The following is a 17,542-nucleotide window of genomic DNA, read 5'->3' as shown; positions in this document are numbered from 1 at the left end:
GTGGGGTGACTAGCTAATATGCTAAATCTGCACATTGAAAATAAAAAGACAAGAAAAGACACTAATCTCTTATGAATACTCAAAGGCCATTTGCTAGAAAAAAATCTAATTTGTCAAACAGGTTTTTGAATGCACATTTAACAATGTCCTCTCAATTTCAAAAAATAAAAATAAACACCTTTTCATATTCTATAGAATGGAAAATGCTTTACAATTAAATAAAATATTGACATCATCTTTAGCCACCTCTGAGAAAGCAGATTGGAACCCAAAAAATCTTACCCCATTCGGCTTAAATTTGAGGGCTTCATAAATATGAAATAAAAGAATCAGGTTTTGAATCCTCATGATTACAGCAAATTGGTTTGCCTCCTTTAAGAGTTAATCTTCAAAATCAGAGCTAAGCTTAAAAAATCAATTACATTTCTAGCCCTGGCTGGTGTATCTCAGTTGGTTAGTATCTTCCTGTGCATTAAAAGGTTTCCGGTTTGACTCCTTGTCAGGGCACATGCCTGGGTTTCATCCAGATCCTGGTAGGAATGGGTGCAGGAGGCAGCCAACTGCTCTCACATTGATATTTCTCCCTCTCCCTCCTTCTCTCTCTAAAAATCAGTAAAAAATCTTTTTTAAAAAATCAATTACATTTCTGAACTAAAAATATATAGGGTAAAGCAGTAAATTTTCTCTACGAAAATACAGAAAATAAAAAATAGTTTTCATTGCATATTAAAAATGCATATTACAGTTAAGTGCTTATGATTAACAAAAGGTGCAATAAATAGGAGACAGGATAAGTTCTCTAAATTGTTCATCCTGGATAGGATGTTAGCATTTGGCTATCTAGGAATGGAAGATTCAGTCCCAAATTTGACAAACAGAAATCATGCTGTGTGCCCACTCCACTCCCCAATCTGCTCTCTATTGGACAAGCTGCACCCCGTTCTTTATCCGGAGGCTCATGAGTGCTTTCAGTGTGCTCGTGCTGCGGGGCGATGCTGGATGCTGATGAATGCTTCTACCTCTAAATTCACAAAAGGCATTTCAAATAGATGCTGGGCCCAGGCATTTAAACTAAACACTCCTCAGAGGATTTGGTATTCTGTTTACAAACCAGGCTCTCCCAGTGTTCCTGGGACAGCAATTTGAGATCTTAATCTTTTAAACAATGTACATTTCATTTTATTTAGAGAAAAAAAAAAAAGAATCGGAGCACTGTTAGTGCTTTTGCTAGAGGAAGAAGGCCTGAACTTCGGTTTCAGTCCAGGAAGATGGCCAGTTAGTACCTAGTTCTCTACTGCCATCTACAGGCCAACTGTCCCTAACACCAAATCCCTAACCCAGTATCACAATTATTTTCACCCTGATTAATATGGATTTGTTCTATTAGACTGAAATGCTCTATTTGCATGATAAAAATGCAAAAGAACTTTAAAGCATTTTGAAAATTATTGGTTAAAATAATAAACAGCATTAAATGAGAAAAAATAAATCAAAACTGACATCTTAGTCATCGGTTCTTCATCAAGCTGAGCCAATCTAATAATGTCTCCTTCCCCTCCCTTAGCTCTCAAGAAGTCCACCGTTAAAATGTCATCTCTAATTCCATTTTATGTCTATAAATTGCATTTTAATAACATTTTGTTTCCTTGTTCTGTTCTGTTGTGTGTTTTTTTTTGTTTGTTTGTTTCTTTATTTAATTTTAATTTCCCACCTACTGGCAAAGGTAGCAGAGGGAAAATGGAGTCTTTCTGAGAAGTAGAATGTTGTACTTTTAAGCAACAATGGGTTTCTACCTAATCACGTTGCCTGATCTAAATGTAAGAACACCCTTTTTCCTTTTAGAAGGACTGTATGATCCTTGTGAGCCTCCAGCTCACCTACTCAAGGACCTCTTGCAACCTTAATATAAAGTTATCATTTGTCCTTTCTTAGGCCTCACTAAGGTTGGGGGCGGGGGCAGAGAAGGAAAAAACCAAAAAACACTAAGATTCAGAACCACACGTGCATATTAAGCTATGCTCATGTAATACATTACACCTGTATCTAGAGTCTGTTATGATAGTTGGTTCTTTCTTTCCTCTGAGAAAGAAAAAATGTCACAAATTCTTTTGTAAGCAACATTAATCTCCAGCAGGTAGTTAGGCTTCTAGAGAAAGAGAAATACCTTTTAAAGACTAATGCTTTAATTGTTGATTTCCTGAAAAAAAGAAAGAAAAAACACACAAGCTGATTGATACTACATTCTAAATAGTATTTTTAAAAATTTGAAAGGGTGTAAAAAATTCAGTCCTAGGATAGAGGATGTTTAAAATAAAATACAAAGAAAAGAAGAAGAAAAAATAAAATACAGTACTTGATAGCCTCCGGGGAGAAGTATACATGCCCATGGGAAAAAATTATGTCTGAATAAAATTTATGCTGAAATCAGTTTTTTCTATATCCATCAAATAGAAGTCATTACAGTGTTATATTCTTTACAGAGATTTCGATGATGTGGGTGAATTAATAATTAGATTACATCATTAAATTGTCAAATGGTTTTTATGAAGGCTATTCCTTCTATCTACCACTTAGATTCTGCCTCACAACAAAATATTGTTCCTTTGCAGTTATACTTTAGTTTGAGTTGGAATATTACTTAATTCCAAGGTTGCTTTTTTCTTGTGGTAGTCCTCTGAGACTCTGCTTTTGCACTTTAAGAATGGGAACACTGTTATAGAGTATAAATGGACTTAACCAGTACCATTCTGAAAGATAATAACAAAGGCAGCCACACTGTCCAGTTCATAATTCCCAGCCCTGCCCTGGGATTGGTGACCTTCTCATCCTCCCCGCCGCCCCACCCCAGGTTCTTATGGCGAGTATGGACATGTATGAGGAGAAAGCGTTCTGGAGAAAGTGCATATCTGATGGTAGGGCAGTTTGTCCAGAAACAGCTCTGAAATTTACAGTGATATTCTCTTTCATGCTTGAAATATTAATGAAAATAGTCAGCATGTGAATTGTGCTTTAGAGTTGACAAGGCACTTTTTCAGATACTTCTCCAAAAAGTTAATTATTTTGTGTCTTAATTAAGTTGACAATTATTTTTTAAAACTTTGTAGTGGATAAAGAAGATTAAACATGCAACTAATGCGTAACTCAGCATCACAAAGCCCATTTTATAATTTATAAGTCTATTAGCAGTTTGTACAGTTTCCATGGAAATATGTCAGTGATGATCTGAGAAACTGATATTAAATTGCATTCAAAATGGTCCAATTATGATATTTAGGAAAAAATCATTTAGCATCTGAACTTCAAAATGCTAACTGGAGTTTGTTTTTTTTGAAATCTACTTAGATGAAGTTTTAGGTTTTGGAATTTATCCAGGTTTGATTAAAGTAGGATTTCCCCTCATATCTGTGTCATCTGTCCATTGGAAAATTGTCCTGAAGTTCCTGTCCTTGGGCATTATAAGATTCCCAGAATACCGAACAAACAATTATGAAACAACCCAGGCAAATTTAACCAAAGACAAATTAAAATTAAAAAAAAAAAACAGGAAAAAATGACAGGGGTAGACAAAGCACCCTCTCTAGCAGCTGTAAGCTCTCAACAGGAGCAGAAAAACAGTCCTTTTCATGGACAAGCGTGCTGGCAGTCCATTGCAAAATAAAATTGTGGAATCAAAAGTTTTGATATAGACATATAGATTGAATGAATGATGAAAACAGAGTATAAAGTGGTTTAGTTGAGAACCATCAGGAGATTGTTACTTTAAAAAATTACTGATAGAAAATGCTGATAACAAAGAATACCAACAATCTAGAAAGACATGGAAGACAATGTACTTCTACATTGAATTTCCTTAGAAGTACTAGAGAGAGAGGGCAAGAAGAATAAATTGCAATTTTAGATCCTTAGCAGCACTGAAATTCAGGTATACATACTGTTCAGTCTACTCATGAACCAGTTACTCACAAAAGGGTTCAATCAAAAAACATGAAATGCAAACAGTACAAGAAAGTATATGCATGTATTCATGCCACCTGTGAAATCTGGAAGCTCCTATCAAATATTTAGTAACCCAGATTTGGGATTGGTTGTATTAAATATATCAGTTATATATGTTTAATTTTATCTGGAGCTCCAGCACAATAAAAATAAAAACAAAAATGCTGTAAACATAGTTAAATATTTAGTATTGCTGATGAGCATGAAGTACTATTTAGTAGCATAAATACTTTTTACCATTGGACAACACAGTATCTCATTTCTTTGTTTAAAAAGAAAAACAGCTTAAGTGATTTCACGTTGAATATGCTGTTAAAAAAGGAAATTATTAAAAACAAGTAATCTGGGACTTGAATATCCTCTAGAATATGACACCAGGAAGTATGAGGTTTCATTATTTTCCTACCCAATTTAATCTTTGCCTAGAGCTGCTCTCAAATTGCATGTAGTGTGTGTCTGCATGTATAGAACAGGAAAAAAAATTCTGTGTAGCTACATCAATAAAATGTTAAATGTTAAAAATGAAATTTCTAAGGAGCAAGACATCGTAATTTCTTTGTGTGTTCACAGCGATTCAATTTCCCTGAAAATCTCACTGTGTAACCTTTCTGCTCTGTTTTGGCTTTCGTTTAGGTCTCGTACAAAGAATCATACTGTTTCAATTCTCTCTGCAATGTCGTGTTTCTCAGCTTCCCTTCCCTCCAAGGTCCTGGCAAAAGAACACAATGAACTCCTTTCCTCAGAGCGCTAAAGTTTGCATTGGCACACAGTCCAGTGTGGGGGAGGTTTTCTGCTTTAAAAAATAAATCATGAAATTAATATAAACTGCAAGACACCCTGGAGGTGTTGGATAATGATGTGACTACCCGGGAAATCATCAGCAAAAACACGTGATGTATTTTAGCCCCAAGCTCCTTCAGTGCTTTAAACGGTTGAGCTGTCTAAAGAAATGACCCATCCGGCTGTCTCTGGGTGGAATTTCCTGAATAATGCTTGTCTCCTAGGTGGATTGCTTTAAAGAAAGTTATCGGTGGATATTTCAGATGCTTACTGCTATGACAGAAACTCCCGCTGCTGTGCTGTTCGGCTTGGGGCCCGTGTTGAAATGCTTCTTTATCTTTCCGGCTACTGACAGCTGATGTTCATTTTCTGGGAGGCTGTCATCCTAGGCCGGGAGGGTGGGGAAGAAATAAAGGGAGGAGAAAAAGAAAAAAATAAGATATGAGGAATATGAGGCCAAGGTCTTCTAGTAACAGGCAGTAATCTTAACATAAGATTTCAGAAATAAACTGGTCAATGTCTTCTCATTAAACACTGTTGTTAGAAGTACTGTTCCAAGATCTCATTCATTTCCACATCTGCCCTAAAGTTAATTTGGTGTGTTATCTGTCCCTCAGAGTTCCTTAAATAAAAATTTTTATTTCTGTTGTTTCTAATAAAATAATTTCAATCATGGCTCCAGAGACATATGTCAAAGAGCAAGTTAATCTGGACAACAACAAAACATCCATGTAAACATTTTTATTTTCTGATCCAAAAGTTTTACCCTCTTATCCCATCATTCAGACCCATACCCAAGGACACTGACAGACTTGGGCTCCTGAAAGCTACCCAATCAGCCATTCTATAACCCCAGACAACCTTCCAAGCAGAAAGTTCTTCCTTAAGTTTTAAATCCTCCTTGCAGCATTCAAATCATCTGTTATGACATACTTCACATTAGAGCTCATTTTAACTGAGGCTTCTGTTCTCTGCCAGAGCTGTCTGTGATGGAGGCTGGACGGATCGCTCTCCTTGTTAAATACTGTTAGAATAACAATAACCTGAGTCATAAGTATGTGCCATCACTTACTAGATTATGATCAAAAGGTTTTGTTCACTATAGAACCCCCAGGTCTTAACATAGCACTTTGGCACATTGTAGATGCTTAGTAAATATCTGCAAAATAAGTGAATGGATGTATAATAAAGTGTTTGTTACTATCTCTTAAAACCAAAGTTCCTGGCAGGACTTCAGTGTCATTCATCATTTTCCTTCTCTCCTTTCTCTCCATCTTTCCAAACATGACATGCTTACTCTTCTGCACAACCTGGACTCTCCACATGGGATCTACTCCTTCTTTTAGCATTTGGCTATTCATTTATTCAGCCAATATTAACAACATGTCGACAGTGGACCAGGCACTAGAGTAAGTGGTGGGGAAATGAGGGTGAGCAAAAATATGCATGGGCTTTGCAACCTGTCATTGCTCTCTTTCTTCAAAACTTGGGTCCAAATCACCTGTTCCAAAACACAACTCCTTCTAATGGTTCTTCTGTAAACTCCTAATACTCGTTCATTCTATATATTTGCCTCCCTACTTATATTATTTTTGATGCTAGGTGGTTTTGTAAGTATAACACACACACACACACACACACACACACACACACGCGCACACACGCACACACACATATAATATACACACACACACACACACACATACATATATCCTATCTAATAAAAGAGTAATATGCAAATTAACCATCTCTCTGCTACACCTACAAGCCATGCCCACCAGCCAATCAGGAGCGAGTATGCAAATTAACCTCAACCAAGATGGCGGTGGCCACAGAGCGAGCAGGAGGCTTGGGTTTCCCCAGCAATGAAGGAAGCCAAGCTTTCCACACACCCTGGCAGCCCCAGGCCTCCACTCAAGGCTACAAAGTTTCAATTATAGAAGATAAATAAATCCCAACAAAAATGGCGGCAGCCACGGAGCTGGGGAGAGCAGGAGGCTTGAGTTGCCCCCGGCGATGGAGGAAGCCAAGCTTCGGCAGCCCTGGCCTGCCTTGGCCTCCTCCGCTCAAGGCTACAAAGTTTCAAATATAGAAGATAAATAAATCCCAGATACCAGGGCCTCCGCTTGGGTCACCAGGGGGTGTGGCTGGCCTGAAAACCACCACAGGCCCCTTGCCCAGGCCACCCCATGCCCCAAGGGAACCCCCACCCTGATCCGGGACACCCTTCAGGGCAAACCAGCTGGCCCCCACCTGTGCACCAGGTCTCTATTCTATCTAATAAAAGAGTAATACGCAAATTGACTGTCACTCCAACACACAATATGTGGTCAAAGATTCTGTCCCCATATGGACACAAGATGGCTGCCACAAGATGGCCAGCAGGGGAGGGCAGTTGGGAGGGACCAGGCCAGCAGAGGAGGGAAGTTGGGGGTGACCAGGCCTGCAGGGAAGGGCAGTTGGGGGGGACCCAGGCCTGCAGGGAGAGCAGTTAGGGGCAAACAGGCTGGCAGGGGAGCAGTTAGGCATCAATCAGGCTGGCAGGGGAGTGGTTAGGGGGTGATCAGGCTGGCAGGCAGAAGTGGTTAGGGGCAATCAGGAAGGCAGGCAGGTGAGCAGTTGGGAGCCAGCAGTCCTGGATTGTGAGAGGGATATACGCCTGCCTGTTTAAGCCTGGGATCGGGCCTAAACGGGCAGTCAGACATCCCTCGAGGGGTCCCAGATTAGAGAGGGTGCAGGCTGGGCTGAGGGACACCCCTCCCCCTCCCCCCCCCATGCACAAATTTCATGCACCGGGCCTCTAGTGTGTATGTGTGTGTATATATATGTATGTGTGTGTATATATATATATATACATAGATATATATATATACACATACACACACACAGTGTATATATATATATATATATATATATATATATATACTCTGAACTCTTGTTCTTTTGTACCACACCTTCCACATTTTCTGTAATTTTTAACAGATGCTCTTGGCTCAGTGCTCTACACACAGTGGAGTCTCAATTTATGATATTCTTGCATTGGTTTATTAATGGCTAGAAGAAGAAACCATTATTATGCTTAGTGACTCACATCTGAAATCAAATCTAGAATAAGGAGGTTTTGCAATGATGCAGAGTGAATTCAATTTTTTTTTTTAAGTCTGTATTGTGGAAAGAAATAGAATGAAATCAGACAGTTAGGGCAGTAGTGGAATAACACTTGGGGAGGGAAGAGAAACAGGGAATATGAAGGGCCTGCTGTGTTAGGGATGGGAGGGGGGAACGGTCTCTGCCCATCAGAGAACCTTACAAGCTAATTGGGAGATGCAGTATGGCCACATTTTGTCAAATAATAAAACAGGTCAACAAGATGAGACGGAGCTGTCCCAGGCAGTGCAGCTTCCTGGCTTAGCTAGAAACATGGAAGGCGTTCGGAGGAGAGAGGACATGTTTTCCGTTGTGAGCAGTCAGCACAGGCTTCATGAGGATTATGGCTGGACCTGGTCCTTAATGATGGGGAACGTATTGACAGGTAGAGAGGAGGGAAGATGAGGTTTGGTGTACAGACGCATGTGAGTGGGAAGCCACAGGGCATGTTTGCCAAACAGTGAGTCAACCAGTTTATCTCTGGTTAAGAGTTTATGTGGGAGAGTAATGGCAAACAAAGGAGAAAGAACAGAAGACAGGACACATATGAATACCAAAAAGATCCAAAGATTGCAGTCTTATTTAGGGATAAAGCAATGTTTTTTAGTAAGAGGAGTAGCAAGTGTGGAGATGTTTTACAGTACAGTTTCCTGTTCCCAACTCTCCTAGTGGAGAGAAGTTTTTCGATAATCACAAAGATTAGGATTATGCCAATCAGAGTGTGAAACATGAGGACAAATTCAATGGTGCAAAACACTTTTTTTAAATGGTGGATGAAACAGCAGGCCCTTGGAATCTAAGTTAGAATTTTTGGGAATATTTAAACATTTGACAAAAGATGAAATGATGTACCTTTACTGAAGGCTTTACAAATATGGTATTAGTCTCACATATCTGGCAAGGTTTGGGGTTCTGCCCTACCCCCAAGATTACAGATGTAGTTCCAGTCACCTCTTGGGAGAGTTCCAGGCTATGTCAGGCAGTTATTTGTATGTGCTTTAGACTATAACGAAGCAGATGGAAAAAACGGTTTTCTCTTTAAGACAAAACAAACAAACAAACAAAAAACCCTTGAGTGTATTTGAAGTCTCAGGGTCAGAAGCTAGTGGCTAGGAAGAGTTGGAAGACTGGAAAGGTGTAGGATAGAGGGGGAAATGAGGCAGTATGCCTTGGGGAGGTGTAGGTTTCTCTTTGTCTAAGGGGCAAGATGAATTAAGGAGAGAAAGGGTGAGGCCGGTTTTGAGGTGGAGGGGAGCACAGTTAAAAGAGAAAGGCAGAAAGAGGAAGGTGACACAAGTGTTAATTGCTTTGTGGCGTGTGCTAATGATTTACATATATAATCTCCTTAATCCTCAGATTATCCTCTACAATATGGCTTATCGGTTCCATTTCAAAGATAAGCAAACTGAGTCTCAACAAGGTTATTTGCTCAAGGTCACACAGCTAGGTCTAGAACTTCTGTGCATCCATTAGCATGATATCTGCTTTAAAAGGGCTCCCTAAGTGTTAAATGGAGGGACTCAATGACTCTTCTTTTCCAGATAAAAGTGGCACAGTAGTGAGGGGGTGAGAGAGTTGAATTAGGAGCTGAAAAGAATGGAATATTTGGACAAGCCTGAATGGAGCCTGGGAAGCATTTGAATGAAGGTCAGTTAAAGTGATACTGACCCATTGGGAGACCCATTGGATTGCAGTTAGAAGCTTCTATGTCAATGAGAGACTAGGTTCTCCCTAATTTGAGATAAGGCAATCCAACCTGTTAGGGCAGGCGTTCTGGAATCCCATGTGGAGCAGGCTGTGCTAGCAGCCCCGGCTAACAACGGATGACGTAAAGTAGCATTGGGTCAGTGTGGGCCTGTGATTGGCACAGGCTGTTTAATATCCTGGGTACGAATACAGAGAAAAAAAATAGCTGGGATTCCATTGCAGCAGCCCCTATGTAATTTACTGAGGAAGATTTACCTTGCTGCTCAATCCTACCTCCTCACTTCCCCACCACTGGGCATCCTTACCAGAAATTTCCCTTTACCTGAGTTCTTTTCCCTGCCAGTTCTTGAACTAAGAGTTTGTTTTCTCATCACTTTCACAATGGACTTCCTTATCATTGCCTGGCCCCTCCCTGGTCCTAATCTTCTGTAAAGACTCCTAGCAACTCTTTTAATTAATTAATTAATATTTAATTAATATTTTTAAATTTAATTTTTTTTGGTTGAAAATATTACAGATGTCTCCTTTGTATTTTGTTTTTTGCTTTTTTTCCCATTGACCACTTTCTCCTCGCACTCACTTCTCTCAAGCCTTCACCACACTATTTGTGCCTAGTGACTCTTTTACATATTAGGTCCTAGGGCTCAGGCCTCCAGCTTTAAATTCTAGTGAAGTTTTCAGCTTCTGTTTGGTTATTAATTCATGTTGAAGCAATGCAATGAAAGTAGTGAAACAACCCTCAAAAGATGTTTTTGACTTCAAAAATCTTAAAACAGTTCAAAATTTGTTCCCCAGTGGTCGGCAAACTCATTAGTCAACAGAGCCAAATATCAACAGTACAACGATTGAAATTTATTTTGAGAGTCAAATTTTTTAAACTTAAACTTCTTCTAACACCACTTCTTCAAAATAGACTCTCCCAGGCCATGGTATTTTGTGGAAGAACCACACTCAAGGGGCCAAAGAGCTACATGTGGCTCGAGAGCCGCAGTTTGCCGAACACAGAAATAAGGTATCTCAGCTAGAGAAGGTAATACACACACACACACACACACACACACACACACACACACACACCACTGTAAATAAAAAGTCTGCAGTTTCTTATCAATTTTGAAGGCTTTGAGCATAATTGGATTAAAAGACATAAACAGCTGGTTTTGTTGGGACCTAATCTGTACCTGAGGCATATGGATTGATGATGGAGATTTAGTTAATTTACTGTCTTGCATCAATAAAATAAATAGGGCCATTAAAACATACATTTTTATATACATCTTTATCACCATTATTCTGAATAGATTGTGTGCCAAAAATGTGCTATGAATTTTCTAAACGTGACAAACCTGGAAGTATCTTACAAATAGTCATAGTATTATTACCACACGTTTTGGTATGTAGTTTCTGGGAGTAGTTTCTTGTTTGACATAGGCTGGTTGTGGTTTGAGGTTAGTGGTTTTTGATTTAGAAATTCCCATCCACCACTTGACAGAGCATTGTAACTGACAAGAACAAAATTAGTTTGCAAAATGGAAAATGAACTCTCACAGCTGTCTGTAAGAGACCTGGTCTCCATTTCTCCAGCAGATGTTGGGGAGGAGGTGGGGGCCTGGACATGAAGTCACTCAGTTGAGTGAATTTCCCTCCTTAGGGAGACCATTCCAGGGGTCACGCTTCAGAAAATCCTCCTCCCTCATGGAGTTTTGTTTTTGGATCATGGATCCGGTTTTCAGTCTATTCATTGCAGATCCTATTATTAATATCTGTAAATTTATGAGCATTTTACCCCTAGAATATTCCAAGTGAGTTTTAAACAATCCCGAGTGCATTAGAACACTCTTCAATAGCAGCCATGTTTCACATCCCAGTGTGTGGCCTCCTGACTCATGCTAATCACCCCCAGCTGTACAGAACCCCAGGACTTTTAAAAAATATATATTTTTATTGATTTCAGAGAGGAAGGGAGAGGGAGAGAGAGATGGAAACATCAGTGATGAGAGAGAATCATTGATCGGCTACTTACTGCACACCCCATATTGGGGATCAAGCTTGCAACCCGGGCATGTGCCCTGACCAGGAATCGAACCATGACCTCCTGGTTCATAGGTTGACACTTAACCACTGAGGGTACCCCAGGACTTTTGACTCCCTTCAGCTGGGTCCTAGATATCCTCTCTGTCTACAATTCACACTGTACTTGGGGAGAAAATATGAAGTAAATAGTAAATTAAGATCTACCTTGGAGAAAGGAGAGGATAAGATGCCCAAATGGAAAGTGGAATTCCAAGTCATCATTCACAATTTATGAATATGGATAAGTGGTTTTATTTATTATTATAGCATCCCCAGGGTTCTCTTACTTTCTAACAAATTCTGCCAGCACTATGAGATGAATGTTTATATATTTTTGTGTGTAGAGCTAATTTTTATTAGCATGAGACATCTTGGTAGATTATTCAGGCTCTTGTGTTTTTTTTTGTTTGTTTGTTTTTTTTCCCCCTCATCTTCTTCATTCTTTTAGTATATTTTAGCTTGGGAGTATCTTTTCAAAAGAGTAGGTAGGTGAAATAAAGGAAGTAAATTAAAATGGAAAGACAAGGAAAGTGATAGGAAGTTTTGAATTGGCTAAATAACTACCCTTGACTTATTTAAACCAGTCCTTTCCCCTAGGAAATCACCTGGAAACTTCTAAAATTCTCAATGCCTAGACGCCAGTGCAGACCAGTTAAATCAGAATCTCTGGGGGTAAAACCCAGGTATCAGACCTTATATTACAGATTCCATGAGCTTAATGCTAGATTTCTTTGAGCTTCTGTTTCCTCATTAGTAAAATTAGGAAAATAATTGGAGGTAAAACATAGTTCATAGAATTAACACATTGAGATGGACCTTCATCCTAGAGTATCAGAAAATAGCATGGGATAAGATAGGAATTATACAAAGGGTATGTTTTTAGTTGTAAGTCTTCTAGATAGTTCCTTAAATGTTATCCTTGCTTTCAGTGAATGTTTTCAGGGAATCTGACAGGGAAAACTGAAATGACAGCAGAAGTCCAAATTCCAGAATGAACTGTGAATCCTGATTGTCAGCAAAGTGGGACCATGTGTAAAAATGTGTACAAAGCAGGTTGAGAAGGTAGAAGATCCTGCTGAGACATGTATATACTACCTAGGAATATGAATGAGCAACTTAGTTTTCCAATGATAATAGCCAGAAGTCTTTTTTTTTTTTCTTTACCCTACTGAGTTGGGATTTATTGATGTAGAGTCATATGGTTTGGAATCAAGGTAAGGAATTATTTGTTTTTAATAGCATTCCAGCCCCCTCAGATATAGGGACAAATTTGCTCACAGTCACCAAGTTATCTTGTAGTATACTAGAGGCCCAGTGCATGAAATTCATGCACTCGGGGCGGGGGGTGGGGGGAGTCCTTCAGCCTGGCCTGCACCCTCTCACAGTCTAGGAGCCTTTGGGGGATGTCCGACTGATGGCTTAGGCCCACTCCTCAGGCCTAAGCCTTCAGTCGGACATCCTTAGCACTGCTGCAGAGGTGGGAGAGGCTCCCGCCACCACCACTGCATTCGCCAGCCATAAGCCCAGCTTCTAGCTGAGACTGATCACCGGGGGAAGCTCCTGCATTTGAAGCATAGTAACCTCATCTTGTATTAAAAAAAAACCCTGCTGTTTGAAACTCTCTGCTATTGTTAGATAGTCCCTAGTCCTGTAAACTCTGTCACTTTAAGACAGTCTCTTATTCTATAAAATGACTTTGTTCTTACTTCAAATAATAGAAAAAGATAAACTTAATTGTCTGACCTTGCAAGGTAGCCATCTAATGTAATAGACTAAAATAGACTAATACTGATAATAATTCCGAGTACTAACTCATTATGTATTTAATGTTACAACTATCTGTAACAATAACTCACATACAGCATACAGCCCTTTGTAATAGCTGCAAACAAAGAGGCTCGAAAAGTATAAATATGGAAAAACTTCCTGTATGGGTTGCTCAGAGATCTGGAAAAAGACATCTCCCTCTGGGCTGCGCCCAATAAACAACTCCTAATTAATTGGCTCATTAAGGCGTCTTGTATCTCATTCGCTGATTTATGATACAACATTTGGAGGCCCCTGTGAGATAAGAGACAGGTGCCTACCCTCACCTAGTCTTGGCCTCCCCTGCCTGGCTGCCAGGCCCTGAGGATCTCTAGGGGAGGCGCCACCTGATGAAGTTCCAGGGCCCCAGAGACACTTCTCTGTGGTCGTGACAGCCAGACCAGGGACACCTGACATGCCTCTGCATTCTTTTGGAGCCATCAGAAAAACCTTCTGGAGGTGAGTGAATTCAAATGTGGTTAAGGAATTTTGAGTTCACTTTGCTGTTTGGGACTAGCCACTTTGTTACTGAGAAGGGGGACTGGACACAGTCTTACCTCCTCTGGTCGGTTCTCACCGAGATGTTGGTCAAGAATTTTGGGGCATGTGTGCTGGGAGTGCCCCCACATCCATTTGGGGAGTTGGGCATTGTTTCAGTTATCTGCTCAGCTTCCATTTGGGCTAATCTACTGAGAGAGTGTGAGTACGGATGTTTGTCTGTCTTGACATAATTATCCGTTCATTAACTGGTTTATAAATGTAAGTGTGAGAGCCTATGTAAAAGCAAAAGCTACTTTAATTTATTCTGCACTTCTGTTGATTTGTCTGGCTAAAACATTTGATTTATTTAAGGCTGGGTGCTCTGGTGGATTGCAAAAACTCCCAAGCAGCTGCTGGGACCTCTTTTTTCCCCAGGGTTTTTTTTTTTTTTTTTTTCCTCTCTCTGTCAGAGAGGGAATCAGCCCACTTAGATTTGTTAATTTACTGTATTAGGTTGAAATTTTAGAATTCTGGGATAGATTTAAAGGTATAAATTTGTTAAAGGGTTTTGCCCAGAGAAAACAAAGGCTGGCTAGGTTCCAAGATTGCTTGTAAGAAAAGCAAGAGAGAAGTCTTTTCAAGTTAACTATTTGCAACAAAGTAGTAAATTTCAAAGAACAAATAACTTGTTATTTATGGCTTTTCTTATCTCTTTTGGTGGACAGAGACTTCCAGGGTCAGGGCTTGCCAAAAACTCCCACAGGGTGGAGAGATTTACAGGGCCCTGCCCCTGCCTGTGATATCATAGTTCTGCACGAGCTACCTGAGGCGGAACTAAGATTGAAGTAGGTTTCTGGCTCAGAGCCTAGCAAAATGAATTGTGAGACATCAAAGAGAAGGGAATCCAACTAGTGTTATTATAAATAGCTATCTATGGACCCCTGGTTGTGCATCTTGCGCGGTCTGTTGTCTTCGTGGTTGTGAGTTTTGTTTGACTTGCCATTTTCAGTCATTTATTAGGGCCCTCCTAGAAGACAGAGCTTGGTTCCACCCCCCTTCTGACACCCCTGATGGTATCTGTGATTAGATTGAAAACCATTTCCTTCAGGGGACCTTCCAGGATTTGATCCACAAGAAATCTCCCTACACACCCTTATCCTCATCTGCTATCTTTCCGGGCTGACTAAGAGTCATTTTTCTCCACAGGTCGGACCCCAGCCTCCAGGAAGGAGGACTACTACAGAAATGGCCTGTAGTTTTCTCCCAAACTCCCGCTGTTTCTATCTCCCCCCTCTATAGGAATTGTCTTCCTCTAACTCACAATAGAAAATGGAGACAAGCAACGGGCCCTAGGATCTGCAAAAGTAACTGGGGATAAAGCTGGTAAAGTTTCTCATTTGCAAATGTACTGAAAGGGTTAGGTACCTGTTGCTGCTGGAAGAGGAGGGGCTGATGTCCCCTTCCAGTGCCTTGAACTGTCCCAGAGAAGCTAAAAGATTTAACCCCTTAGACTAAGGGCTGAGCCAAGACACCAGGTTAGGAGGTGGGGGCAGATGCCCTGTTCTTACTTACAGAGTAAATGGTTAATGCAGGGGGAGGGGTGGGGGGCAGGCATCAGCAGGGAGAGCAGGGAGACATAGGTTTTTGTTGATTTTGCTGGCTGCAAGCTGCTCTGCTGGTGTCCTTGGTTTCTCAGTTATCTGAGTTGTGCTAGATCGAGGCTGCAATCTCTGCCAGGAAAGAGGACAGGTAGGCAGGAAAGGGCCTGAAGCCCAAGCCACCACTACGGGAGCGCTTTGCTATGTGCAAACCGTCTCTCCCTGCAGCCCCGGCTGTGTTTGGCTCGCCACTAGGAATCAAGCAGTGATGAGAGACAGGGATGGCAAGGCCCTGTAACTGATAAACAGGGTTAACTGGAGAGGGCGAAGGGAAGTCATACTCCCTAATCAAAAGAGCTAAGAACAGCTCAGAACTTTCAGCCTCTCCCAGAGAGTAGGAGTCTGACTGAGGGGCTGGCCCTGTTGTGTTAGGAGGCCCGGAGGCTGCATATTGAACCTATAGACTGCAGTTTGCTGGGCAGAGGTCCAAGCCCAGCTGAATAGGGGTTAAGCTGCCTGTGTACAGCAAAACAACTTTCTCCCGTGCCAGAATACATTTTAGGGAAATTGGACAGTGTTTGTGGCTAGAAAGAAAAACTGGCCACCATACACAGCCCTGACAGTGGCCTGCAAAAAACTGTTTAATAGACTTAGATAATGCCTGCATCTTGATGGACATGACTCCATAGAGACAAGGACAGTTTTGTGTAGGAAGGTAAAAATGGACTTTAGTCACCTCCCTGAGATGTTTGTATAGCCCTACCATGTGTCATGTATGGTAGCAGAAAATTTGGCTGCCTGAAGTGGCCACAGTGTCAATAATTATACTTCATTATGTTAATATGTTATATTAATCTTTAACCTTTTGCACTCGGATGTCGAGTGTGACTCAACATGGTTAGCATCGGTAGCAGCTCGATGAAAAAAGCAAGCGAGTGTAAAGGGTTAATTCTCTTGCAGATTTGAATGCAGTTGCCAAAAGGGCAGGTATCCAAATGGACAAAGAAAAATACCCATCAGGTTTTGGTCTCTATTGAGAGACAGTTAGCAGCCTGTATATTGCCTTGCAGGCCTGTGTGACCATGCCCATGCCAGGGGTGGGGTGGCACAAACCTCAACTTTAGGAAACTGGGGAAGGCCTGTTTGGAACAGAGGGAAGCAGTGAAGTGGTGAGTACTAGCCCTCTGTTACAGGAATTACAGACCCTGTGAGGTCCTGTGACATGTGAGACCCTATGAAGGAATAAAGTTCCTTTAGTCCGTTCTGAGAGGGCATGTCACCCCTCCCAGAGACCAGATGTAGTTTAAGGAAAATTCAAGTAGGGGGAACCCTACTACAGGAACAGCTGTAACTGTCTATTTGAATATAGACACATTTTGAATTTCTTCTTGCCATTTAAAGACAGTTACTATTTTGTTATAATACATTTAGAAAAATATTACTCATGAAAAGGACTGGCAAGGAAAATCAGAAGCTCTTAAAGCAGGTCAGTATATTTTCCTCCTTATATAATTCCCCCCAAATTTGTCAGTGCTTAATAAATCATGGCAATACATTTCTTTGCATAAATTCAATAAGACTGGTTTCCAGTAATGGTTTTATTGACTGAAAACTTTGACTGGAGTGTCATGTTTCAAAAAGCCCTGTCTGAGCTCTGAAGACTTGAAGCCAATAAGAGTGCCACATAGAAAGCCTGGTATTCTGCTTGGTAGTCCTAAAAATAGATTGCACTGGAGCGTCAGGCCATACCCTACCATCGCTGGTGGTTGGTCAGAGTAGAAGGGGAGCAATAAGGGCACCTCTGTGTCCCTGCGGAACCCCCACGCACTCTGGGCCACAATGAGTAGGAGGGCTGTTGAGATAGGCCTTAAAGCCTAGGGTGTGGGCCCAGTTGGAGTTGCTGCAGGTGAGGGATTCACCTAACTCAGCAGATACTGCAGGCAGGTCTGACGGCA

At 40.8% G+C, this 17,542-nt stretch overlaps 1 protein-coding gene across 1 annotated transcript in view; it reads right to left on the bottom strand.

The window, feature by feature from the left end:
* Nucleotides 1-17,542, bottom strand: part of DCLK1 (doublecortin like kinase 1) — a 500,460-nt gene that overhangs the window by 14,142 nt on the left and 468,776 nt on the right. The window contains exon 15 of the mRNA XM_054720376.1: nt 5,048-5,161. Within this exon, the coding sequence (XP_054576351.1) occupies nt 5,048-5,161 (114 nt within the window). The remainder of the gene's footprint in view (nt 1-5,047; nt 5,162-17,542) is intronic.

This window comes from Eptesicus fuscus, chromosome 8, assembly GCF_027574615.1.
Source record: "Eptesicus fuscus isolate TK198812 chromosome 8, DD_ASM_mEF_20220401, whole genome shotgun sequence".
Lineage (NCBI taxonomy): Eukaryota > Metazoa > Chordata > Mammalia > Chiroptera > Vespertilionidae > Eptesicus > Eptesicus fuscus.
Note: the sequence above shows the minus strand (reverse complement) of the source record. Positions and strands in the feature narration are given on the sequence as shown.